We start from the raw sequence: 26,567 nt of genomic DNA, 5'->3' as shown, positions 1-26,567 counted from the left end.
CCATGTTTAAAGCCCGGGCCTTCGGTCTCTCGGGGCTAACAAAACTAGTATTAATATTATGATTTATTTCTAACAAAATTTTTGATAATATTTTAAGATACATGGTTTCAGTGTGGCTAAGAACCTGTTCTAATCCAGCGGATATTAATCAGTTGCAAAGCCATGCTTGACAGGGATTTCTTGCAGACCATTTATATCCATTGGATAATGCATATGTATATGGTTTGAACACTCAACTTAATGAAACAACCAATCAAAATTCACTGAAGTCCCCAAAGTTGTTGACGAATAATAAAACGCTATTATAAAATTTTTGGAACTAGTGTAATAAACAGCCCATTGTCCCCCTCTTTCTCTCTGTGAAATTGGACACAGATCATTAGGCATTTATATCAATTTATCGTCCATTTTCATATCCCTGATAATCCCTGAAAGATTTTGCAAGAAACAAACGTTTGTTTTTTATTAGCGGGGCTATTCTAATTTTTGCATGTTTATTTCATCTAATGGCGGTCACACAACCCACCAAATAGCATAAACGCTGCCATGATAATCGATAGAAATTTTAAGCAGATATACAAAAATATGTCATACACCCAGACATCATGTTACTTATATGTTCATGTTAATTTATATTATAATTTTTTTTTTACAAAATATTTTTTTATATGGGGGGATTAGAGGTACCCTTCCTCTATACAAAGCTTTAATGTAAAGGGGATACACTCCCCCCCCCCCTATATTTTTTTAATAATTAAACCTAACATGATCTTAAAAAACCCGCGGCATTTCTCTAATTGATGACGTGTCGGCTTGCTGTCAGGTAGGTGTCGTGTTCGAGTCTTCACAACACCGTGTCATACTAGAGACGTTAAAAACTGTATGTCGAGCGCGTGACATCAACGGATACTTTACACCGAAATTAGGAAACGCCTTCGGACAAACTAGCTTCGGACAAAGTAGCTTATGACAAAGTAGCTTCAGGACAAAGTAGCTTCAGGACAAAGTAGCTTCAGGACAAAGTAGCTTCAGGACAAAGTAGCGTCCGGACAAAGTAGCCTCCTAAGGAAAGCAGCCTCCACTGTTAATAAAGGTCATGGTCGCAGCACTCGGCCCCCTGGCCTGCCTAGCTGCGGGCGCTCGGCCCCCTAGCCTATAACCTATCCTAACCTAACCAAAAACTTGTAAAAACATTATTAAAAATTGTAAAAATCTATCAACAACTTTTTGCAAAATCCACTAAATTCTAAGCCACCTATGTATTATCAGTTGATTAAATTTTTCTTAAATAAATGTTCTGAGGCTAACATAGGTTAGGTTAGGCTATAGGCTAGGGGGCCGAGCGCCCGCAGCTAGGCAGGCCAAGGGGCCGAGCGCTGTGGCCATGACTTTTATTACTATTGGAGACTATTTTTCTTAAGAAGCTACTTTTCTTAAGTAAATGCCCTGAAGCTACTTTGTCCTGAAGCTACTTTGTCTGAAGCTACTTTGTCCGAAGCTACTTTGTCCGAAGCTACTTTGTCCAAGATCCTTTCAAGGTGCACTGAGAGGTCTAGAACCCAAAGCAACAAGCCCCATAGAGGCCATCAATCATTACCTATAGCAATAAACAAACGAATAACTACCAGCCATTTTCAATTTGTTTTAAACAAATTTAAAGGGGGTTAACAGGGTACTTTCTGTGAAAGCGTAGTGAAATCTTTTGTTAGCAACACACAGGGGACGTCAGACATACACACAGACATGTAGATACGGACAATCAATTACAATATTTCTAGAGTAGCTGCGCTTATAAAACGAGGATGGCAACATCCATAAGTAGCGAAGCACAAAAAAATCATGGATGTGAAGACAGATAAGAAGATTTAAAGAGCATTTATTAGAATCAAGAATCACGAAACCTCACATATTTTTTTTATAATAACCACCTTCCTTAAAGGAACCCTGCAAGAAATGCCAGGTTTTAATTGCTGAAAGACTGCCACAAGTAGATCCAATACCCCAAATTTGAAGCCTTCTGCTGTAATAACAAAAAAGTTTGATTTTAAAATGACATTTTATCTACAATGAAAATTTTGAAGAAAAAAATAAATTGTGGCAGTCTTTTAACAGTTAAAGCGTGTTATTTCTTGCGGGCTCCTTTAAACTATATTGTTACGGACGGACGGACAGACTAAGTAAATTATAGAGTAACTTCGCTACAAAAAAAATCTTTTATTAAATGATTTTATTTACAGAAAGACTATTTTAAATGCAATATGATTTTATTTTTTAAATATCTGATTTTGCAGGGATCTAAAGGGATAAGACACTGGACAATATATTGATAAAAATCTCCAATGAGATAAACAAAATTACCCTTTGTGAAGAATACGATTGAAAAGGTTGGATACTGTAAATAAAATATTTAAAACTTTGGGCACCAATGTAAATTACAGTCCAATGTCCCCTCCCTTACTCCCTGGCTATAATGCGATTGTGAGTATGACAAAAACAATTAGGTTAAATAATAGCGAAGATTTTATCAAAGATGTTGTAAAACAAAATAATTTTAGGTAATTACTGAAATCGACAACAAACAATTTTGACCAAATCTCTTAATTAATATACATTTTTAATTTAAATTAAATACATAATTGTTGAATACAAAATATATATAATTAAAATATTTATTATAGCAGATCTACAATATTTTTATTTCCCCCACCCCCTCCCTTTAGATTTTAAGTAATACAGTTATAAACAAAAAGGCAAGAAATAAAGATCTTTAGAATTAAAAGGGATCTTAAGGGAAAAGCCAATGGACGATAAATTGATATACATTCCCATTAAAGATAAACAAAATTATTACATCTGTAGATATGAGTTATTGGAACCAACAGATCAAAATTCAATTCAAATATTAAGTAACCATTTTTTTGTTATAAAACTTTGAATACCAGTGTAATTTACCGTCCAATGTCCCCTCCTCCCTGAAGATTTCAAAAAAGGACAATATTGTCTATAAATAGCGCAGTAATTTTTAGCTAATAAAACAATTTATTACATGCATTTATACCGAAATATTGTATATAAATCACTGAATATGACTTCTATACGTAGATTAATAAATCAACAAATCTGTGTTGTCCAAAAGTTGTCAAAAAAACTAGTAAATCGGACAAAAAGACGTACAGGCAGACTTGAGTTATACAGAAGCTGTGCTTATAAAAAAGAGAATAATGTAGTCATACAATACAAATGACCAATGTTAGGCCAGTATACATTTTACCGTTGGTCAATTACTATGTATACTGGCCTATCATTGGTCATTTGTATTTTATGACATCATTTTTATTAGGTACTCTAAGCTGATTATATATATAAAAAAAAACAATGTTAAATTAAAATTTGTAAACAAAAAAACATATTGATTAGTTGATTTACATTATACAATGTTTTAGTAGTACAGCTACTCTATACTATACATTGGTAATGTCCGTACGTCCTTCAGTCATAGGAATTGATCAATTGGATCTTACACTAAATTATCATGTACTGTAAAAAAAGTGTAACTTGTAGCGGGCCAAAATAACGTTACAACCTATCCACGCCCTTTGCCCCATCTTCTTTTCTCATACTTGATGAACGAACTGACCATTAAATAAAAGGGGAAATAGCTTTGAATTTTATCCCTGTCATAATATCCATTTATATTCTACATATCCGGTGGATAAGAACCGGTTCTCAGGCACAATAAAAAATCATGTATCGTATCGTATTATAACCAGTTTTCTATGAATATAAAAATGTACAGTTTTTAGCCTGAGCCTTCGGCATCTCAGGGCAAATAAAACTGGTGCGATAAATAACTATCCTTAAATATTTGACTTTGTATTGCTGCATTACGTATGTACTTATGGACATAATTGTCTTGGTTTTTTACAATTATTTTACAAAGAGATTTCAAGCAGTTATTTTTATCAGGGATCTAAAGGGATAAGACAATGGTCTATAAATTGATGTACATCCCCAATAATAATACACAAAATTCACCTTCTATATATTACAATTAGTAGTTGAAATGTTTGGACACTTAACCAAATGAACCAACCAATGATAATTAAAAAAAACGAGAATGTTAGGAAACCGACTTTGGGGACTAGTGTAATAAATAGCCCATTGTCCCATTCCTCCCTGACACAATTCACAAATATTTTACGCAGAGATTTCAAGTAGTTGTTTTTTTTATTCATTGTTGTTGACTTCAACCCCAACCGCAGCTGTGGATTGTGGTTGGGCCAACGGCATCGGCTTTCCCTCGTTTCTGAACCTGGAATGTAGTAAAGTTGTGTTAAGTGCCTTCCTAAAAAGTACCTAACTGTTACCAGAAAGTCTATACGTCCAAAACACTAAGTGTAATTGGTTGATTTAATACATGTACGCATCTCCTATTGGCTAATATAAAACTATCTTAATCCTGATTGGCTGATATGACTTACCTTCTCCGTATAGAAATAGATTAGCTAGATTCTTAAACCATGCTCTATGATTGGTTGATTCTATACATGTACACATCTCCTATTGGCTAATATAAAACTATCTGAATCCTGATTGGTTTATGTATCTTACCTTCTCCGTATAGATCTAGAATAGCTAGATTCTTAATCCACGCTCTATAATTGGTTAATTCTATACATGTACATTGTACACATCTCCTATTGGCTAATATAAAACAATCTTAATTCTGATTGGCTGATATGACTTACCTTCTCTGTATAGATCTAGAATAACTAGATTCTTAAACCACAATCTATGATTGGTTGATTCTATACATGTACGCATCTCCTATTGGCTAATATAAAACTATCTGAATCCTGATTGGTTGATGTACCTTACCTTCTCCGTATATATCTAGAATAGCTTGTTTCTCATTTGCTAGCAGACTAAACACTATCTATGATTGGTTGATTCTTTACATGTACGGCATATTAATCCTATTGGTTAATCTTTGAATAAACTATTCCTTAATGGTTGATATATATTACCTTCTCCGTATAGATCTAGAATAGCTAGATTCTTAAACTACGCTCTGTGATTGGTTGATTCTATACCTGTACGCATCTTCTATTGGCTAATATAAAACTATCTGAATCCTGATTGGTTAATGTATTTTAACTTCTTAGTATAGATCTAGAATAGCTAAGCTAGATTCTTAAACCATGCTTTATGATTGGTTGATTCTAAAAAATGTACGCCATCTCAATTCTATTGGCTAATAATTGAATAAACTATTCCTGATTGGTTGATGTATCTTACCTTCTCAGTATAGATCTAGAATAGCTAGATTCTTAAACTACGCTCTGTGATTGGTTGATTCTATACATGTACGCATCTCCTATTGGATAATATAAAACTATCTAAATCCTGATTGGCTGATATATCTTACCTTCTCCGTATAGATCTAGAATAGCTTGTCTCTCTCATGCTGGCAGATCTTAATGGACGATACTTCGGCTTGTCATCACCGTCTTCCTCCTATAGAAAGTAAAATTGATTATTTAACAAAATAAAGCTTTTTGGATAAGCTAAGCTTTGTTTTTTACCAAGGGAAATATATTAGATGAATGAAATAGCTTTTCTGGAAACAGCGTCTAGTGTCCACTAAAAACTGACGTCATTCAGGTATACAATTTACCATTGGTCAATTACAATGTATACTGGCCTATCTATCATTGGTCATTTGTATTGTATGATGTCATTTTTATCTTTAAAATAGAAAAGCGAAATAGCGAATATTTTCCAATAAAAAATGACTTCATACAATACAAATGACCAATGATAGGCCTGTATACAATTTATCATTAGTCAATTATAATGTATACTGACCTATCATTGGTCATTTGTATTGTATGAGGTAATTTTTATCTTTAAAATAGAAAAACAAAATAGCGAATAGTTTCCAATAAAAAATAACGTCATACAATACAAATGACCAATGATAGGCCTGTATACAATTCACCATTGGTCAATTACAATGTATACTGGCCTATCATTGGTCATTTGTAATTCATGACGTCATTATTTATTAAAAACTATATGCTATTTCGCTTTTCTATTTTAAGGATTGGATAGCTCTGATCATAGATTGTCCCCACATATTTCAAACATGATGATACCTGTAACATTTAGGTACAATTTAGCAAAAGTCCATTTTCATTGTAGAATCTTTACAAAGTGTCTAAAAGAATCCGCCATGTGATGTCATAAAAATAAGGTGTTCTTTTCCACTTCTACTCTCATCCCTTATTTTTATGACGTCGTATGGCTGATTTTTTTAGACACTTTGCAAAGCTTCACAATGCAACATATTGACTTTTTTATATGTGAAATAATTATCCCATTCTTCTGATTTTTTAGAATAATGATTATCTAAGCAATTAAGCATTTTTAAGGACTAGAGTTAGACTGTTCATGGTTAAAAGACTTTTAGAGTAAATCTATCCGCGACCGTGGCTCTACACGTAGCGCATCCACTAGTCACCGGGAAGGTTATAGTGTGGTAATACGGCAAACAGACAGACGGGCAGTTTACAGAATTGCTACGCAGTGACTTATCATAACAAGCCTTCTGCACTAATCCCATTATATCACCATTTACCTCATGACCGCCGGTGACCCCGATGTCCAGCAGTCAAACTAGCCTGCCTAAATATGGGGAGGGGCACGGACACGCAGCTATCACGCGCCCCTCACGCAATTATACAACCGGGAGGCGCTGCCTCCCCTTTACCACAGCTACCCCCGCAGACTGTCTACCGCCGTGGGCTAAGCCCTTGTGTCCCACACCCCCTTCAAACCTAACCATTGTTATAATCTGTTGTATATATATAGTAAACATCCATTGTAAATATTATTCAGTTAAATATATAATTTCTGTATGACTAAATCCTGCTAGTTTGTTTTGGTAGAATAATTCAAGGCTAAGGCTCGTTGGACTCGAACTCGCAACCGGTGAGCTGAAACGTTCGGCTTACCACATCTTGGTGTCAGCTGTGAGATCGAGCCTTACAGAAATTAGCCTATTCTACCTCTGATTGGACCCTTTGGCAAGTAAGGGGACAGTCAGCCGCCAACTGAGAAGCCAACTGACCCGTGAGACGGCCTTTTTTAGGTCGAATTTCCATCATTTTGAACGCAATGTGTAGGCCTTTGGCCTACGGCAAGCAGATTTAGCCTGCTAAAAGCGCCAGTTACGGCGTTTTTTCCGTACCGTGTAGGAGTAGCGCTAGGTGCGCAGCCACGGTAATTGGATAATTTAGCTCATACGGCTACAAAACTGAGTCTAAATTGGCAAGTGTAGCTGGGACAAGCCCCAGGACACCCAGGCCAAACCTAGGAGACGGACAGCTAAGTGCTGGTCTCCCTGAGAAGGCAATGTGTGGCTGCGAAGCTTCAGCACACAAGTAAGGCCTACCACTGCGACGGATAGCAGAATCTGAGCCAAAGGCACAGCAGGACGGGACATTCCCTGCCGCTGCCTCCCAGGATTCGAACCCGAGGCGCTGCAGGACGGGCCATTTCCTGCCGCCATTTTTCGGGATTCGAACCAGCGGCGCTGTAGGACGGGACATTCCCTGCCGCCGCCATCCCTCTGAACCTTGCAGGACGGACATTCCCTGCTGCCAGTGCTTCCAGAATCACACCTAGAGCTCCTAGTGATAACTACACATAAGTGTGTATAAATGTCAACCAAGTGATAAGAAGAAATATAAAATTGTTGACCCAGTGATAATTGATAAGCTCTAGTGATTCGAAGCTACAGTCTAAGCCACCACCAGCGGTCTACACACCATGGTAAGCGATACTACCATAGCTGCGGTTCGGCCACCGCCGAAGTTTCTGCCGACCCCCGCCGAACGGGAGGCCCCCCTGTCTCAAGGGCAGGACCTCCACTTCCCCTGCCATATCAGGGTGAGGTTTCCCACTCCAGACCCTGCCCAGCACGTACAGGTTGATGCCATGGTTGATTCTGGCAACCGTGTACCAGGGTCTGCCGTCATTTCTGAACACCTCATGCACGCAATGGGCGTGCAACGCATGTTGGTTCCAGACAACACCCAAATCCTGACTGCTAATGAGGAAGGCCAGCCCCTCCAGGTAATCGGAAAATTATATGAATTATATATGGCAGTTTCACACACTCTTATACTCCATCTGTACCACGTGACTGTGGTACGGAATCTCTCACACCCTCTGAACCTAGGAGGGTATTTTCTCAAGGAGTTCGGAACTAGGCTCTGTTTCAACATGCAACCCCCCTGCTTGTGGGTGCGTGGGGAGTTCATCCCACTCCGTGGTGTCCCCATCGACCGGGAGACAGCCGAGAGAGAGTTGAGTTACGAGGGGCCTCTGCCAGGCCCACTGCCAGAGCAGCCGCGTGTGGTTGAGAAAGGCACGCACTGGGTGGATGCTGCGCTAAACGCCCATAGGGGGACCAACCTGCTAGCCATGGGGTTGCCCCCAGTGCCCAAGGTGCCTCTGGAGAACCTGCCAACAACGTTTCCCGAGATTGCCAGCCCTCCAGAACCGATCTTCTCCGCCGACACCTTCATCAATGGCCAGCCGTGTCCACCTGGCCCCCTCTACCTGGGACCCCCAGCCATTCAACCGGCCAAGTCCGAGTCCATGCCCTTCAAGTCGCGGTCTGATGCACCCGGAGCCACGCTCAACTCCCTGGAATCAGCCTCTCCCGGCGCCGTGCCCGTCAAGTCGTGGCCGGCCGCCTCCGGATCCACGCATGGCTCCGATGCCTCAGCCTCTCCTAGCGCCGAGCCCGTCAAGTCGGGGCCAAACGCCCACGGAGCCCAGGCTGGTCCCAGCGCCCCGGCCTCTCCCAGCGCTGAGCCCGTCAAATCGTGGCCGGACGCCCTCGGAGCCACGACTGGCTCCGACACCTCAGCCCCTCCCGATGCCGAGTCTGTCAAGTCGCGGCCGGTGGATCCCGGAGCCGAAGCTGACCCCGTGCCAGCCACGTACAGGCTAAGCGCTGTCACTCCAACTGATGGCCAACCACCCCAACTCCGTACGGCCAAGAGGGTGGTCTTGCCTGGCCGCGGTGTCATGGCTGTCCCTGTTGAATTAGTGGGGCACCGTACTAAGGATGCCATCCAACTATCTGCCCCAGAACAGAGGTTTGGGGAGGATCTTGTCATCCCAGAAGGCCTGTATGCCCACAGGCCTGGCTCCGCCAGCGTGTTTCGAGTACTGGTGGTAAATGAAGGGGAGACGCCCCTCCTGCTGGACGCCGGCCTCCCCGTGGCTGGGGAGCTGGTAAAGCCTGACATTTTGGAGGTTTCTGATAAGCCTCCCCCTCGTATCCATTCGTTCCAAGAGCCTGTTGAGCCCCCAGATATGCAGGAGCTGTGGGAAGCCCTTGAGATGGAGGAGAACGAGTTTCTGCGCAAGGACCCCCTGCTCAAGAAGGAGGTCTGGACCATGTTATCAGAGTACAGGGACGTCTTCTCAAACTCTACCCCCGGCTGCACTGACGTAGTAGAGTTACAGCTGCGCCTCAAACCAGGGACCCAGCCAATCCGCCAGAGATTTAGGGATCTGAACCTGCGGCAGGAGGCTGAGCTGGAGAAGCAACTGGACACCTGGCTGCAAGAGGGAGTCATAGAGCCTTCAGACTCCGCCTGGAGTAGCCCCCTGGTGCCCATCAAGAAGAAGGACGGGAGCACCCGCTGGGCAGTCGACTACAGAGCCCTCAACAAGTGCCTTGAGCTGGACAGCTACCCCTTGCCCAGGATCCAGCAGCTGGTAGAACGAGCGGGAGGACACCGCGTCTACAGTGCCTTAGACGCGGTGGCCGCGTACTACACCATCCGAGTGTCCGAGGACAGCCGGCACTGCACCGCCTTCACCACCCCTAGGGGCTTGTACCAATGGAAAAGGATGCCCTTTGGCCTCGCTACGGCACCATCTGTCTACTCCAGATTTATTGCAGGGGTCCTGAACCCATTAGGCACGGCCAACCTCCAGTCATATCTTGATGACGTCCTGACCTTTCACCAGGATACCTGGGCCCACCTGGCTAGGCTCCGGGAAGTCTTGGAAGCCCACCGCAGGGGAGGAATCCGCCTCAAGCCAGCCAAGACCAAGCTGTTTCGAGCCAAGGTGGACTATCTGGGCCACACCCTCAGCCGTGAGGGGATAGCCATGCAAGAGGATTATATTGACCGTATCCTGGACTGGCCGGCCCCCATCACCCCCAAGGACTTGCTGGCGCTCCTGGGGTTCTTTGGATACTACCGCCTGTTCATCCCAGAGTATGCCGACCTCACCTACGAGATGAATCGGCAGAAAACGGCCAAGACACTGACCTGGACGCCTGAGATGGAAGCCCAGCTGCTACAGCTCAAGGACAAGTTTCGCCAAGCCCCCATCCGAGCGCCGCCTAGGTTTGACTTGCCGGCTGTGTTCCAGCTCACCACAGACTTCAGCAGCCGCGCCATCTCTGCCATCCTTAGTCAATGCCAGGACGGCAAGGAGAGGCTGATTGCCGCTGTGGGGCGCAAGACAACCGACCCCGAGACTCGCTACCCGTCCTGGAAGGGAGAGATGGCCGCCATTATGTATGGAATTCGGAAATTTCACGGCATCTTGTCCTACCGCAGCTTCCAGATCAACACTGATTCCTCAGCCTTGCTACAGATGAAGTCGCTGAACACATCCACAGGGATGGTGGCTCGCTGGCAGGAGGAGCTAGCGGCCCTAGATTTCACTGTCTGCCACCGTCCTGGCACCCAGAACACCAATGCTGACGCCCTCAGCCGCCGGGAGGACGATAATATGCCGACAGCTACCGCTGAAGAATTAGCAGAGCAAGCTGAGTACATTCACACCCTCTGCCAGCTAGGGGAGCCCGCAGCTGGCCGGCCCTCTGCCGCACGGCTGGACCCGGCTAGAGTGTTAGAGGCACAGACACAGGACCCCCTCCTGCTCCGTGTCCGCCAGTGGGTGGCCGATGGCAAAGCCCCAACTAAGGCTGAGCTGCGCGGCAAGGAACGAGACGAGCAGCAGTACGCCAGCCGCTTTGCAGCCCTGGGGCTCGACGAGCATGGCTGCCTCACCACCACTGACCAGACCCTGACAGGAGAGAGAACAAGATACCTGCTGCCTTCGGCCCTCCAGCAGGACGCGTTCTTTTTAGCCCATGGGACCCCCATGGCCGGGCACTTTGGAATGGACGCTACTATTGCCCGCGTCGCCATGCATTTCTGGTGGCCCAACCTGTCCCGTGACGTCCGCCTGATGGTTCAGACTTGCCCTGAGTGTGTACAGAAGGTTACCAAGGAAAGGTTGAAGTTAGGGATACACGTGCCCTCCCGCCAGGGGTATCCACAGCAAGTCCTGTTTATTGACCTGGTGGGGCTGCTGCCAGAGACCCCAGCCGGGAACCGCTACATCCTTACCTGTCAGGATGGGTTCAGCCGGTTTGTCAGCCTCTACGCCATCCCCAACAAGCGCACTCTCACGGTGGCTGAAGCCCTTCTGCACCGCCACCTGGCCACGTTCGGATGTCCCCTGAAGATCCACTCCGACAATGGGATGGAGTTTACCGGCCAGGTATTCAAGGAGCTGGCCTCCAAGCTCGAGATTGGCCTGACACATCCACCGCCCTACAACCCGCAGTCCAACCGGGTGGAGAGGTTCCATCGGACGCTCAACACAGGCATGCGGCTGTTCCTAGACAGAGACGACAACAACTGGGAGCCACACTTGCCTGCCATTGCCTTCGCCTACAACACCAAGGCCTGCAGATCCACGGGCGTGACCCCGTTCCTGGCCTACTTTGGGAGAGAGGCCAAACTTCCGGTGGACATGGTGCTCCGGCTGCCAGACACAGAGTATGCCTCGGTCCCAGCCAACGTCCAAGCTCTCCTGCAACGCTACCATGCCGTGTACGACGCCATCCAGCAGCAAGAGGAGGGAACCATCCGGAGGAGCGCGGCCGCCTACAAAGGCACGGCCAAGTACGAAGTTGGAGACCTGGTCTGGTATCTGGCCCCCCGCCTGGTGCCAGGGAAGGCAGCCAAGATTACCAAGAGATGGACTGGCCCTTGGAAGATAGTGCGACAAGCCACAGACGTCCATTATGTCATCAAACCTGCCTCTCCAACAGCCAGGATCTCGGAGGTCACCGCGCATGTAGGCCGACTGCGCAAATACACTGGAGATGTAACTGCCCATCAGATTCCAACGGACATTCAAGGCGACCTGGACGGCGACGAGGACGCCACCGAGCTGCCTGCCGGAGCTGCGACGCCGCCAGCTAGCGACCCAGAACAGTTTCCAGTGTACCAGCCAGCCGCCGCCGCCCCACAGCCTAGCGGCCAGGATCGCGACCCTGTAGAAGAGAACCTGCAGCACCAACCCAACGAACTACCGCCGCCGCCGCCAGCTCCAGAGCCACCTAGAGATGCCATCTGGAACCCTGATACTGACATGGAGAACCTGCCGGCCAGCAGCGAGCCTGCAGGAGGAGAGGCGGCCACTGAGATGGAAGAAGCGGCCCCAGAGGACGAAGCTGAAGCAATGTGCCCCCTGTTGATGACAGCCGTCCCCATCCGAGTGGGAGCTAGGAGGCCAAGTAACCTGGACCAGGCAGGCGCCCCCATGGAATTTTACGCGCCCTCATCCATCGTTATTCCCCCCTTGGGAGCCTCCAGAGTTAGCCTGGGTCTCCGTGTCCAGCTACCCGCCGAGACAGAACTAGTCCTGCAGACAAGGCAAAACTTCCAACGACGGGGCCTGGCCGTCGCTAACCCACGGCTGGAAGCCAACCGGGAGTTGACCATGTTGATATCCAACCACAGCCAGACAGAGCAGCGAGTGTCCCGCGGAGCCTGTATAGCCAGAGCTGTCCTCCACCGAGCTGTGCCCCAGGAAGATGTTGTCCTGCGCAGACATAGGTTGCCGTATCCCCAGGTTCAAGGCCTGGTGGCTCGGGAGCCCCGCAGCCCTTGAAGGGGAGGTTGTGGTAATACGGCAAACAGACGGACGGGCAGTTTACAGAATTGCTACGCAGTGACTTATCATAACAAGCCTTCTGCACTAATCCCATTATATCACCATTTACCTCATGACCGCCGGTGACCCCGCTGTCCAGCGGTCAAACTGGCCTGCCTAAATATGGGGAGGGGCACGGACACGCAGCTATCACGCGCCCCTCACGCAATTATACAACCGGGAGGCGCTGCCTCCCCTTTACCACAGCTACCCCCGCAGACTGTCTACCCCCGTGGGCTAAGCCCTTGTGTCCCACACCCCCTTCAAACCTAACCATTGTTATAATCTGTTGTATATATATAGTAAACATCCATTGTAAATATTATTCAGTTAAATATATAATTTCTGTATGACTAAATCCTGCTAGTTTGTTTTGGTAGAATAATTCAAGGCTAAGGCTTGTTGGACTCGAACTCGCAACCGGTGAGCTGAAACGTTCGGCTTACCACAATAGGTTCAAATTTCAGCCCTACACCACGTCATAACTAAAGACCTTAATAATGGTTCCTTCTGCTGCTATGTCAGGTATGAAACATAAATAGTTGAGTATAGGTAATAAGGTAATGCCTTGGCCATAAACAGGCGCAACTCATTACCATGCACAGTTAGGACTTTTCAGACGAAGGTCGAACAATCAAATAATTGGTTGTCTGTTGGATGTTACTTCATACCTAATATCCTTGGGTGTTACATCACTTTACATTCTCTGGATGATCACTTAAAAATCTAAGGAGAATCCCACACCAAAGAGGTAATTACAGTAAATCTACTCTATAATTGGGTATGTATAGAGAAATGGTTAAAAAAGACTTTATGAGTAAGTCTGCTCTGTAATTTGTACCTGTACGGTCAGTGTTGACGGATGGAAGGATGAAAGTCTCATAGAATAGTTTCTCTTTAACTCACTCTCTTGTTTATGGACCTAAAACAGTTATTTATTTATCTATTTTTCTATCTATTTATCTGTCTGTCTATCTATCTATCTGTCTATCTATTTATCTATCTATAGTTTCATAGAGTAGTTTTTCTTTAACTCACTCTCTTGTTTATGGACCTGATTTTATCTATTTATCTGTCTGTCTATCTATCTATCTGTCTATCTATTTATCTATCTATAGTCTCATAGAGTAGTTTCTCTTTAACTCACTCTCTTGTTTATGGACCTAAGAAAGTTACATATTTATATATCTGTCTATCTATTTATCTATCTGTCTATCTATAGTTTCATAGAGTAGTTTCTCTTTAATTCACTCTCTTGTTTATGGACCTAAGAAAGTTATATGTTTATTTATTTTTCTATATATTTCTCTATCTATCTATCTATCTATCTATCTATCTATCTATCTATCTGTCTGTCTATTTATCTATCTATCTATAGTCTCATAGAGTAGTTTCTCTTTAACTCACTCTCTTGTTTATGGACCTAAAAGAGTTATTTATTTAACTATCTGTCTGGTTATTTATATGTCTATCTATCTATTTATCTATACATCTATGTATCTATCTATCCCTTTTTAACTAGCTTTTCTTCTTATGCACCTATAAAAAGATTAAAACTTTTTATCTGTCTGTATCTGTCTGGCAGGCTGTTTGTTTGTTTGTCCGTCAGTTTGTTTGTATGTTTGTCTGTCTCCTTGATTCTCTGCCTGTCATTGGATGTCTGTCGGGCTGCTTATTTCTTTGTCTGTTTGTCTTTCTTTTTGTCTGTCTGTCTGTTTGTCTTTCTTTTTGTCAATCTGTTTGTTTGTCTGTCCGATTGTTTATCCCTTTGTTTGTATTTTCGTATGTCTGTTTGTTTATCTGTCTATATGTCTCTCTATATATCTATCCATCTGTCCTTCTTTTGTATTTCTATCTATCTACCTTCATTTTGGCCTCAAGAACTTCTTGACCAATATTAACTCTTCTTGTCCTATCCCTGCAAATAATAAAATATATTGGTTGAAAAGTTTGAACCAACCAATCAAAATAGAATATAAGTATCCATAGTTTTTGAGCCAAGGAATTAGATACCGTTATTATAAAACTTTGAGTACTGGTAAAAATCTTTTTTTTTAATCCATAATTATTTTTGTAATTCTACTTTTATCAGAGATCTTAAGGATTTACGAAAAAGGACAATAAAATGATATACAATTAATGATTTAAATTATTGGTTGAAAAGTTTGAACCAACAATCAAAATTGAATAAAAGTATCCATTGTTTTTTAGACAAGGAATTAGATGATGTTGTTATAAAACTTTGGGTACTTTGTCCCCTCCCTGCCAGGGTACGTCCGTTTGTCCGTCCTTACCTATGCTTTTTAAGTTCCTCGTCCAACCTTTGTTTTTCAGATTCCATCTCTCTCAATCGTATTTCGGCCTCGGTAGCCATTCTCTCCCTTTCCTCCTAAATGATAAAGAATGTTTTTAGGGACAAACGGACGAAAGGACGGAATGACTGACGGGCAAACAGTCAGCGACCCAGACATACAGACAGACAAACATAAATCTGATTTCGGCTTCGGTAGCCATTCTCTCTTTCTTCCTATATATATAAAATGTTTATTAGGGACAGACAAACAAACGGATAGAAAGACAGACAGACAGACAGACAGACAGACAGACAGACAGACAGACAGACAGACAGACAGACAGACAGACAGACAGACAGACAGACAGACAGACAGACAGACAGACAGACAGACAGACAGACAGACTGACAGACTGACAGACTGACAGACTGACAGACTGAAAGATAGAGAGACTGGCAGACAAACAGTTGGAATGACAGACAGACAGATAGACGGACAGACAGACAGACAAAAATCTTATTTCATCCTCTTGGTCATTCTCTCTCTTTCAATTGTATTTTAAGGTTTTTTTTTAGTTCATTTTTTCTAGGAGCGATTTTTATGAAAAATAGTTATAAACCTTTCTATGACCTAAAAGAGGAACATTATCGGTTCTGCGGTTTGTGAGATCCTTTGGTACACATAGAAAGACACACACACACGCACACATACACACACACACAGACTGAAACACAGACAGACATCCTGTTACTTTTAAAAAAGGATTATAGCCAATGATATAAAAATAATACAAATATCCATTTTTTTGGTACCTTAAGTTTTTCAAATTCAGCCCTCTTGCTTCGTTCCTCCTCCAACATTTGAGATTGTTCAGCCTTAACAAAAATTTCATAGGAATCTTCACTGAAAATTATCTTAAATAACAGCCGAGAAATTCATATCCCAGTAGCAGAACTGACTGACTGACTGTCGGAAAGACAAATTGAATTATAAAGTAGCGTAGCTTCGTTACTTAAAATTAATAAAAACAAGGATGACAACATCCATAAGTAGCGAAGCACAAAAATCGTGCAGATAAATATGTAGTTATATAGCAAATGGCATAGGTTATAAGTAAGAAATAAAAGAGAGATAAATGCAAAAAATGATTTGTGTCTTTTGAAGCAAGTCCGACAGACAGACGGACAAAACAATATATAGACTAGATGCACATATGTCCTAGGAATATTCACTAAAATTTTAGCTGTCTGTCTTAAATGAACACAGTAATAGTGTCTGGCTGATTATGACGTAACAAAAAAAATTAGCCAATGAGAGGCCACTATAAATTTTACCATTGCATTGGTCAATAACGGCCTCTCATTGGCTAATTTTTTTTGTTACGTCATAATTAGTCAGACACTATTACTGTGTTCGTCTTAAATGACAGCCGAGAAAATCCCATAGCGTTACATACTAAAGAAATTGTCGGACAGACAGAGTGAATTAAAGAGTAGCTTCGCTATTAAGAAATAAAATTAGGAAACTCAAATGATAAAGTAAAATTATTGGTTGAAAAGTTTTAACACTACTTGATTTGAACCCAAAAGCTTTTGAGCCTACAAATAGAAGTAACGTGGTTTTAAAACTTTGGGTACTAGTGTAATTTACAGTCCAATGTCACCTTCCCTCCAATGACAAAATATGAAACCTGTATTTTTTCAAGCTGTTCCCTACGTTCCCATTCTTCGGTGAGCATACGAGCCTAAAACAAAATTCGATTTTAAAAAATATTCAGAGCTTTATTCGAAGGTTGGTTTATATATTCCTGTAGGTCCTCATAACCTATTTTATTTTACAGGACCTATTTGGACAACAGCTATATTTTTTTGTAAAAGGGGATTTCAATAGTGACGGACGATTTATATTTTTTTTTTTTTTGGGGGGGGGGTATATACCTATATTTCTTGATGAAAGGCTCATAGTGTTCCACAACCCTTTCCTTGTATGATTTTTCATTAATTTGGAGAGGGGGGGGGGGGGTTTAATCATCCCCCCCTTGTTCTCTATAATTATCTATTTACCTGTAGAGTTTTAACAATTTCTTCACCAAAGGCTCATAGTGTTCCCCTCCCCCTATTTTTCTTGAGGGGGGTATATCCAACCCCCCCCCACTCTTGTTCTCTAAAACTATCTGTACCTGTAGAGTTCTAACAATTTCCTCATCTCTCTTTGCTTGTTTCTCCTCCTCTAGAAGTCTTTCCAATTCTTCCCTGGGAACAAAAATGAATACATCCATAAGTAGCAAAGCACATAAATAATCATGGAATAGACAAACAGAATTCCCACATTTCACTGTCTGTCTGTCTGTTTGTCCCTGTCTGTTTATTTGTCTGTCTGTCTGTCTATCTGTATGTTTGTCTGTCTGTTTATTTGTCTGTCTGTCTGTCTATTTGTTTATCTGTCTATCTATATGTCTATCTGACTAGCCATCTGTCTGTCTGTAAATCTATCTGTCTATCTGTCTATCCATCTGTCTGTCTGTCAATACCTGATACTCTCAAGTTCTCTCATTCTTTTCTCTTCAGATTCTTTCTCTTGGGAGAGGAGCAAAGCCTCTCGTTCGGCCTGAAATAGGGATAATTTTGTTTATCATCATTTGGGATGGATTGATTAATAGATTAATTATAGTTTTGTTAGTCTTGAAGGGCCGAAGGCCTGGGCCAAAAAATTATTTATTGATTTACTTTATTCATCGAAAATTGTTTATAATGTATATATGTATACGATACATGATTTTTTCAGTATTGCGTAGGACCGGTCCTTATCCAATGGTTATTAATAGGTTTCTTATCCATTTCTTAGTGCCGTGCCTTGGCCCTTAAAACGGATAAAAACTTGAGGGTGAAGACAATGGACAATATATTGATAAATGCTATGATGATAAACAAATTATCTCATCTGTAAATGACATTAATTGTCGAATAGTTTAGACACTTCTAGTCTGGAACCAACTTATACAAAGTACCCAAAGTTTTTAACCCAACGAATAAAATTAAGTGGTAATAAAACTTTGGGTACCAGTGTAACTTATTGTCTAATCTTATCTGGACTATAAAACTATGGGTACTTAATTTAATTGTGATTGGTTAGATCTAGAAAGTAGTGTCATAATTTTTCAATCAACATCAATCTACAGATGGGGTAATTGTCTTGTGGTATCTCATAAAAAGCTGTTGTTGAGATATTAATGTATTTAATCAAACAAGTCTCACCTGAATTCTGGCAGCCTTTTCCATTTCAAGTTCTGCCTTTGTCTGTTCTACAATGTCCTATATATAATAAAAATTTATGTCTGTTTTTTATCAGTTTGTCTGACTGTTTGTCTGTCTGTTTGTCTGTCTGTTTGTCTGTCTGTCTGTCTGTCTGTTTGTCTGTCTGTTTGTCTGTCTGTTTGTCTGTCTGTTTGTCTGTCTATTTGTCTGTCTGTTTATCTATCGTTTGTTTTTCTTTTGGTCTGTCTGTTTGACTGTCTGTCAGTGTGTTTGGACGTTAGTTTTTTGTCAGTCTGTTTGGTTGTCTGTTTTTCTTTCTATTTGTGTGTCTGTTTGTCTGTCTGCTTGTCTGCTTGTATGTATGTTTTTCTTAATTCCTGTCTGTTTGTAAATCTGTTAGTTTGTCAGATGTCTGCCTGTCTTTCTTTAATTCTGTCTCTTTATATGTCTGTCTGTTTTGGTAACTATTAGTTTTACTTCATCAGTTTGAACCTATGCTAAATATTCTATAACCACAAGACAAAAGTTTTACAATTGAAGATGTAACTTTACAAAGTGTCTAAAAAAGCAGCCATGTAACGTCATTTAAAATGAGAGAGATGAGAGGAGAAATGGTAAAGAAAACCCCTAAAAAAGAGATATATAATCCCTCATTTTTATGACGTCACAAGGCTGATTTTGTAAGGTTACATTGTCCGGAACAAAGCAATGGAAGTAAAAGTACCAAAAGTTTTGATCAAACTGAAAAGACTATGAAAATTTAACATACCTCTGTGATAACCCTTCCCTTTATATCTTCTTCTCTTTGTCCCTTCCCCTTGCATCCTCCATCCATTCCCTTCCCTTTCTCCTCCTTTTCCATTCCCTTCCCCACGCTCTCTTTCCCATCCCTTTCTCCTTAACTTCCCCTTGCCTTTCTCTTCCCCAATCCTTCCCCTTACCATTCCCTTCCCTTCCCCTCCCCTTCCTTTCCTTTTTACTACCCCTTCCCATCCTTTTATCCTACCTGTGTGCTGACCCTTCCCCTTATATCCTCCTCTCGTTGACCTCTCCTCTCCTCCGCCAGGGATAGTTGTAATCTAAACAGATACATGGATCTTAAAGGATAAGACAATGGCCGATGAATTGATGAACATTGTACATCTCCAATGATGATACACAAAGAATTATCTCTTCTGTAAATTACAATTTGTGGTTGAAACGTTAGGACACTCACTTTATGAACCAGCCAATCAAATTTCAATATAGGTCCCCAAAGTTTTTTAGCCAAGAAATTTGAAAACGTTAATATAAAATTTTGGGAACTAATGTGAAAAACAGCACAATGCCCCTCCCTCCCTGACAGAAATAATATTGACTTTTTTAATTTAACAATGGTAAGTTATACACATACATCCCTATGGCAAAATTAAGGGGGATATTATTATCACCATAGACCACCCCTGACAATTGATTACACCCCCTAAATAAACCAATGTGGGGGGGGGGTCATGTTAAAATAGCCGCACCATCCTAAAATTTCATGGAAATTTTATGAAGTTACTTTTATTTTATATTTATTATTTTTAGCTTGGAAGGGTTTTGGTATAACACCCCCCCCCCCCCCGAACATATTTATCTTGGGGGGATTTTGTTTACCGCTCCTCTCCCTTAAAATAGTCTCACCTAGAACCTTGGAATGAGAAGTCAATCGCCTTTTCCATAGCTGATATCCATTGTAGTCGTGATCTAAACATTTTTTGCTGTTTTTTTAAAAAATTTTAATATAGTGCCAAGTAAAAATGACGTCATACAATACAAATGACCAATGATAGGCCAGTAAACATTGTAACTGACCAATAGTAAATATCTATTTTTCTTGATTACATTTTTCTAATAGGGGTTGACTTTCATATCCCAATCCAAATATTCTAAAACCTTTCCAAGACCAATATATTTAATAAAATCAATCCTATTGCAAGATCCTAAATCAGACACAGACATATAGACATCCTGTTGCTTTAGTACAAGGTTACTACCTGTGATCAGACGCTTGAAATTCAAAATGCTTATTCTCACAATGCAGAGCAAATCTGAAATTAAACAACCATTATTTAATTTTTAGTTATGTGAAAAATTACCCAAAAATTTTTTTTGTACCAAAAATACACTATTATTTTTAAATATGCTCATCTGTATATCTGTATGTCTGTCAGTTTGTCTGTCTTTTGTCTATCCGTCTGTTTGTCTGTCTGTCTGTTTATCTGTTTGCATGTCTTGTTTGTTTGTTTGTTTTTCTATCCGTCTGTTTGTCTGTCTGTCTATAGGTATGTCCGTCTGTCTGTTTATGTGCTTGTCTGTCTGTCTGTCTGTTTCTATGCTTGTCTGTATATCCGTCTGTCTTTCTGTCTGTCTGTCCGTGTGTCTGTCTGACTATTTTACCTGTGTTTTGCGTGTCTTGTTGGCAATAGTGATTGTGGAGCTTCCAACTAAAAACAAAAAAGTTTTAATAAATTCGCAGGGGATAAGACAATGGATGTTAAATTATTAAACACACTTCCCTCTTAATTACTAAACAAATTCGTCCCTAGATTAAGTTATTTTGATTACAATTATTGGTGAAAATATTTGAGCACTGTTAGTTTGTAAAAAAAAACCTAAACATTTTTGAGCCAACGAATAGAAGAACGTGTATACTTTTCTTTCAGACGTCTAATATTCCCGTTTTTCAATGAATTTTAATTGGTTGGTTCCATGCTAACAATGTCCAAACAATTCAGCCATTAATTTAATCTACAGAAGGGTTAATTTTGTCTATCATAATTGGGAATGTTAATCAATTTATGGCGTTATCCACTAGGTTAGGTTAGGTTAGGTTATAGGCTAGGGAGCCGAGCGCTGTGGCTAGGCAGGCAAGGATGCCGAGCGCTGCGGATAGGCAGGCAAGGGGGCCGAGCGCTGCGGCTAGGCAGGCTAGGGAGCCGAGCGCTGCGGCCAGAGTTCATAGTTTCAAAATTGAAAAATAAATTTTTAAGAGGATATTACCCAATTTATTTAAGGTAATTAGGTCTAAACACAAAAAAGACAAGAAATTTAACTAATGAATCCTAGATTCAATTAATAAAAATGTACCTTCTCAATCCTAGATTGTTGATTAATCAAAATTTCTCCCCTCGCCTCTTTCTCAGAGGGGCTACTATACACTAAAATAAAATAATAGTTATTTCTCGCATCGTATTATAAACATCTTTCTGCAGATATAAAATTAAAAGTTTTAATCCAGTTTTTTGCCAAGAGATGCCTAATGAACTTGCTATAAAAACTGGTTTTTATCTTATGAGTGTACATTTTTATAGCAGTAAAAAATTGGATACAAAACGATGCTAGACATAATTTTTTTGAATGGATGAGAACCAAGGATGACAAGAAAACAAAATCATTTGTGGACAAACGGACAAAGTGAGTTTTAGAACAGATGATCAGTGGTCATAATTAAAACATAAAGCAGAAAAAGAGATTAAGATATAAAAAAACCTTCATAAAAATCTACGTTTTTTTTTGTAGCATGACATACCAAGTAAGTTATATGCCAGGGTTAGCCTGTCCCGGATTTGAAAAATTTTGTTAAAATTTTTGCCCCCAGCCATAATATAGTTGATTTATGCAAAATATTGACCCATGCAAAATATTTTTTCTGTAATGCAAAAATTGCGATGGTACAAGCACTGCAAAGTTTTTAAAATTTGCAAAAAGACCTGTTTTTAAAGCTCTTGTACCATCTCAATTTTAAAGATTTTACAAAATTTCAATTCTAGTGTGTCTATATAAACCTGAAATTTACCAAAAAAAATGGGGGCAGTCTCAATTCTAACATATAATGGAAGAAGGTGTAGCAAGTAATTTTCCAAAGTAAAAATTGTCAGATTTCATACATAAATAATGGGGTTGGGCTGGAATCGATAGATACAGATATCCGACTGATTCATAATTCTGGATATCAAGTATTTAGGGTTATATTGACACACTAGAATTGAAATTTCGTAAAAATCTTTAAAATTGAGATGGTACAAACTTTTTAAAATCTGCAAAAAGACCGTTTTTAAAGCTTTTGTTTCATCTCAATTTTAAAGATTTTTATGAAATTTCAATTCTAGTGTGTCAATATAAACCTAAATACTTGATATCCAGAATTATAGATTAGCCGGATATCTGTATCCATCCAATCCGGCCTAACCCTATTATTTGTGTATGAAATCTGGCAATTTTTACTTTGAAAGATTACTTGCTACACCTTTGTCCTTCATATGTTAGAATTGAGACTGCCCCCATTTTTTTTTGGTAAATTTCAGGTTTATTTTGACACACTAGAATTGAAATTTTTTAAAAATCTTTAAAATTGAGATGGTACAAGAGCTTTAAAAACAGGTCTTTTTGCAAATTTTAAAAATTTTGCAGTGCTTGTACCATCGCAAGTTTTGCATTACAGAAAAAATATTTTGCATGGGTCATTATTTTGCATAAATCAACCATATTATGGCTGGGGGCAAAAATTTTAACAAAATTTTTCTAAAACGGGACAGGGTAACCAGGGTAGGTGTATCTTAAATAGCAGCCTATAAAATCACATTTCCCCTATAGCATTTCGGACAGACGGACTTGAATTATACAAAGTGAATTATAGAGTAGCTTTGCTACTAAAAAAGGATGACAACTTCCATAAAAGCGAACCTGATCTGATCATTCCCAATCTTCAAAATAATCAAATATAACGAGCAATAATTTTATGTAGGGTTGTAGTCGCTTGGTACTTTGAGGGAAAGTGCCTAAGTTTGAATTTTTTAGGGCGATTTTAACAATAAAAAACGTGTACCTGTAATTTTATGGGGTTGAACAACCATCCAGAACTCTTTGAACGCGGGGAATATTTCCATTTTCTTCCTTAGCTTGCCCTGAATAAAAATAACTTTTAAAATAAAGTAACACGATGTCTGTCTTAGTGTGTGTGTGTCTGTCTGTTTGTATGTCTGAATGTTTGTATGTCTGTCTGTTTGACTGTTTGTATGTCTGTCTGTCTGTCTGACTGTTAGTCTGTCTGTCTGTTTGTCTGTCTGTCTGTCTGTTTGTCTGTCTGTTTGTCTGTCTGTTTGTCTGTCTGTTTGTCTGTCTGTTTGTCTGTCTGTTTGTCTGTCTGTTTGTCTGTCTGTTTGTCTGTCTGTTTGTCTGTCTGTTTGTCTGTCTGTTTGTCTGTCTGTTTGTCTGTCTGTTTGTCTGTCTGTTTGTCTGTCTGTTTGTCTGTCTGTTTGTCTGTCTGTTTGTCTGTCTGTTTGTCTGTCTGTTTGTATGTCTGTCTGTTTGTCTGTCTGTTTGTCTGTCTGTTTGTCTGTCTGTTTGTCTGTCTGTTTGTCTGTTTGTCTGTTTGTCTGTTTGCCGGGAATATTTTCATTTTCTTCCTTAGCTTGCCCTGAATCAAAATAATCATAATAAAGTAAAAGGATGTTTGTCTGTATGTGTGTCTGACTGTCTGACTGTTTGTCTGTCTGTCTGTCTGTTAGTTTGAAAGCTGGAAATATTTCTATTTCTTCCTTATTTCTTGCCCTTCATAAGAATTTATAAAAAAAATATCAAGCCACTGTTTTGAGGTCCCATAACGAGAAAGCATTAAAATAAATTTGATTGTTATAAGAAGTTCGACTATTTACCCTTGATTTCAAAAATACACAAAAATTTAACTATAAATTCACGCAACCTTGGTGTTAATAATTTTCTAATAATTTTTTTGTTGTGTAATTTTTTTAAAAAGTTACCTTTTTTATAACATCCAGTAAGAAATAGTCATGTAAATCTTTTACCTAAAATTAAAGTCATTAAAGATCTGTAAACATTAAAATAAAGTAACAGGATCTCTGACTGTCTGTGCGTCGGTCTGTCTGTACCGCTGATCCGATATGGTAATCCTTAGCTTCTCATGTAGCTTCTCATAGGTCCTCGAAAGGTTTATCAAATTTTGGGGGAGGGAACCACCACCAACATAAGATAAATTACTAAAATTACAAAAATTTTATATTATTATAAGTAGCTTGGAGAGTAGATTTGCTGAAACAGTAATTTATAATACCATTTTATATACAGCTTTCCGCGGATAAAAACAAAAATTAAAAGATAAAAACAACTTTTAGTTAGGCCCGGGCTAAAAAAAAACTGGCATTAAGGTTATGATTTTTATTTTAATATTCCTAGGAAATTGTCTGTAATACAATGCTATACAATGCTAATAATGTTTGGGTATGGCTAAAAACCGGTTCTAATCCAGCGGATATTAAACGGTTTCGAAGCCATTCTACAAAAAAAGGGTTATACTTACAGCCTCGTCCAAAGTGCAGCTGTCAATATCCTATAAGTTCAAAATAATAATCTTTATCTTTTAACAGCATTAAAAGGAAGGGACTGAAAAAATTCAGAGAGAGGGGACAATTGGCTGTTTATTATACTTGTCCACAAAGTTTTATAATAACGTTTTCTTATTTGTTTGCTCAATAATTTTGGGGACTTTTGATTGCTTCATTAAGTTAAGTATTCAAACGTTTCAACCGCATATTTTGATTTACAGAAGGGATAATTTGTGTATCATCATTGATAATGTACATATCAGTTTTTCGTCCATTGTCTTATCCCTTTAGATCCCTGGAAAATTTTACTGATACCCAAAGCTTTATAATTAACTTTTTTGCTCTTTGTTTTAAACTAGAAGTGTCAAAATAGAAGGGTTAATTTTATTTTTCATCATTGGGAATGCACTTTATTTAACATCCATTGTCTTATCCCTAAAGATTCTTGCTAAAAAGTTTTTTGTTTGTACGTTTAACCAAAGCTTCACATAGGTTCTGGATGATTTTAAGCTATTTAATTTTTGTTGAATTTAACACATAAAATGGTTTAAGTCTACTTTTCTGCCCCCGCTTCTTCCTTTTTAAAACCAGAGCCCATCAAATAAAGCTGCCATATTAAGTCATATTTCATGGATGCTGTAATGGAATACGCAACTCATCAAAAACAGCCCTAAAGCAGCCCCTTTACTATATTTTACCAATTTATATCCATACTAGCGGTTGCGCCTCTAACATCTAGCGGCATTGTATTCAAAATGGTAGGGAAGAAGCAAAAATACCAGCCTTTGACCATCCTATGACTTAAATCTAAAAATAAAATAGACTAAAACCATCACAGAACCATTAGAGTAAAACACTAGAGGGGAAAGGGGTCAAATAGCTGTATTTCTCTATCCCAATGACCGTGTGCCGACTCTCAATTGGTTTTTGAAAATCAACCAATGGTGTCGGAAATATTAACACAGCCAAGAAGCAGACAAAGTCATTGGCAAAAAGGAGTTAGTTATCTATATATACATCTTTACATAACAGAACCTAAGTGAGGCATCCTTTATTTGGAAAATTCAATCGGTTCATTAGTTATTAAAATTTTAAACTACAGAAGAAAACAAATTTTTCGGTACACACAAACAGACATCCTGTTACTTTTGTATAAGGATATGTATTAAGTAAGCATATTTATGAAAACCGCATTCCAAAACGGGCGAACAATAAAGTCAGATTGCTATGCTTTCAATTTAATGATTCATACAACATTAGATTTATGTACTCTTAAAATATTTTGTCTAAATAACGATCATTTTTGGACTAAGGAGTTTTTTGTCATTGTATATAATCCTTTTTTAGAGAGTGGGGGGGGGGGGATCCTTAAATAAAAGTAATAGGATATTTATTTGTCTATGTGTCTGTAAATTTAGATCTCCCAACTTGTGAACCGATTAGGTTCTCCTTTACAGAAGGAACTTGCTAACCGCTGGACCGATATGGTTCTACATTAAAGTGAAGCATCTTATATGTCCAGAGAAGGTTTATAACAATTTTGGGGGAAGGGACCTCCAACCTCTACAAAGAAATGGTAATATACTCTTCAACAGAAATAG

At 40.1% G+C, this 26,567-nt stretch overlaps 1 protein-coding gene across 1 annotated transcript; it reads right to left on the bottom strand.

Moving 5' to 3' along the window:
* Positions 1 to 3,895: 3,895 nt before the first annotated feature.
* On the bottom strand, positions 3,896 to 24,967 carry LOC145305835 (uncharacterized). The gene is made up of 18 exons (XM_080147658.1): positions 24,942 to 24,967; positions 24,385 to 24,429; positions 23,451 to 23,529; positions 21,713 to 21,783; positions 21,023 to 21,069; positions 20,620 to 20,673; positions 20,267 to 20,329; positions 19,608 to 19,680; positions 18,602 to 18,658; positions 17,878 to 17,954; positions 17,527 to 17,599; positions 17,038 to 17,091; positions 16,160 to 16,222; positions 15,348 to 15,442; positions 14,917 to 14,971; positions 13,895 to 13,975; positions 5,429 to 5,517; positions 3,896 to 4,312 (listed from the first exon to the last, which is right to left on the bottom strand). The coding sequence occupies exons 3-18, from the start codon at positions 23,509 to 23,511 to the stop codon at positions 4,228 to 4,230; spliced, it is 1,098 nt and encodes a 365-aa protein (XP_080003784.1). The 5' UTR covers positions 23,512 to 23,529; positions 24,385 to 24,429; positions 24,942 to 24,967; the 3' UTR covers positions 3,896 to 4,227.
* Positions 24,968 to 26,567: the final 1,600 nt, after the last annotated feature.

The sequence above is a fragment of the Acartia tonsa genome, chromosome 14, assembly GCF_053477335.1.
Source record: "Acartia tonsa isolate MP-2025a chromosome 14, ASM5347733v1, whole genome shotgun sequence".
NCBI classification, from domain to species: Eukaryota; Metazoa; Arthropoda; class Copepoda; order Calanoida; family Acartiidae; genus Acartia; species Acartia tonsa.
The sequence above is the reverse complement of the archived record's forward strand: the minus strand, read 5'-3'. Positions and strand labels throughout refer to the sequence as shown.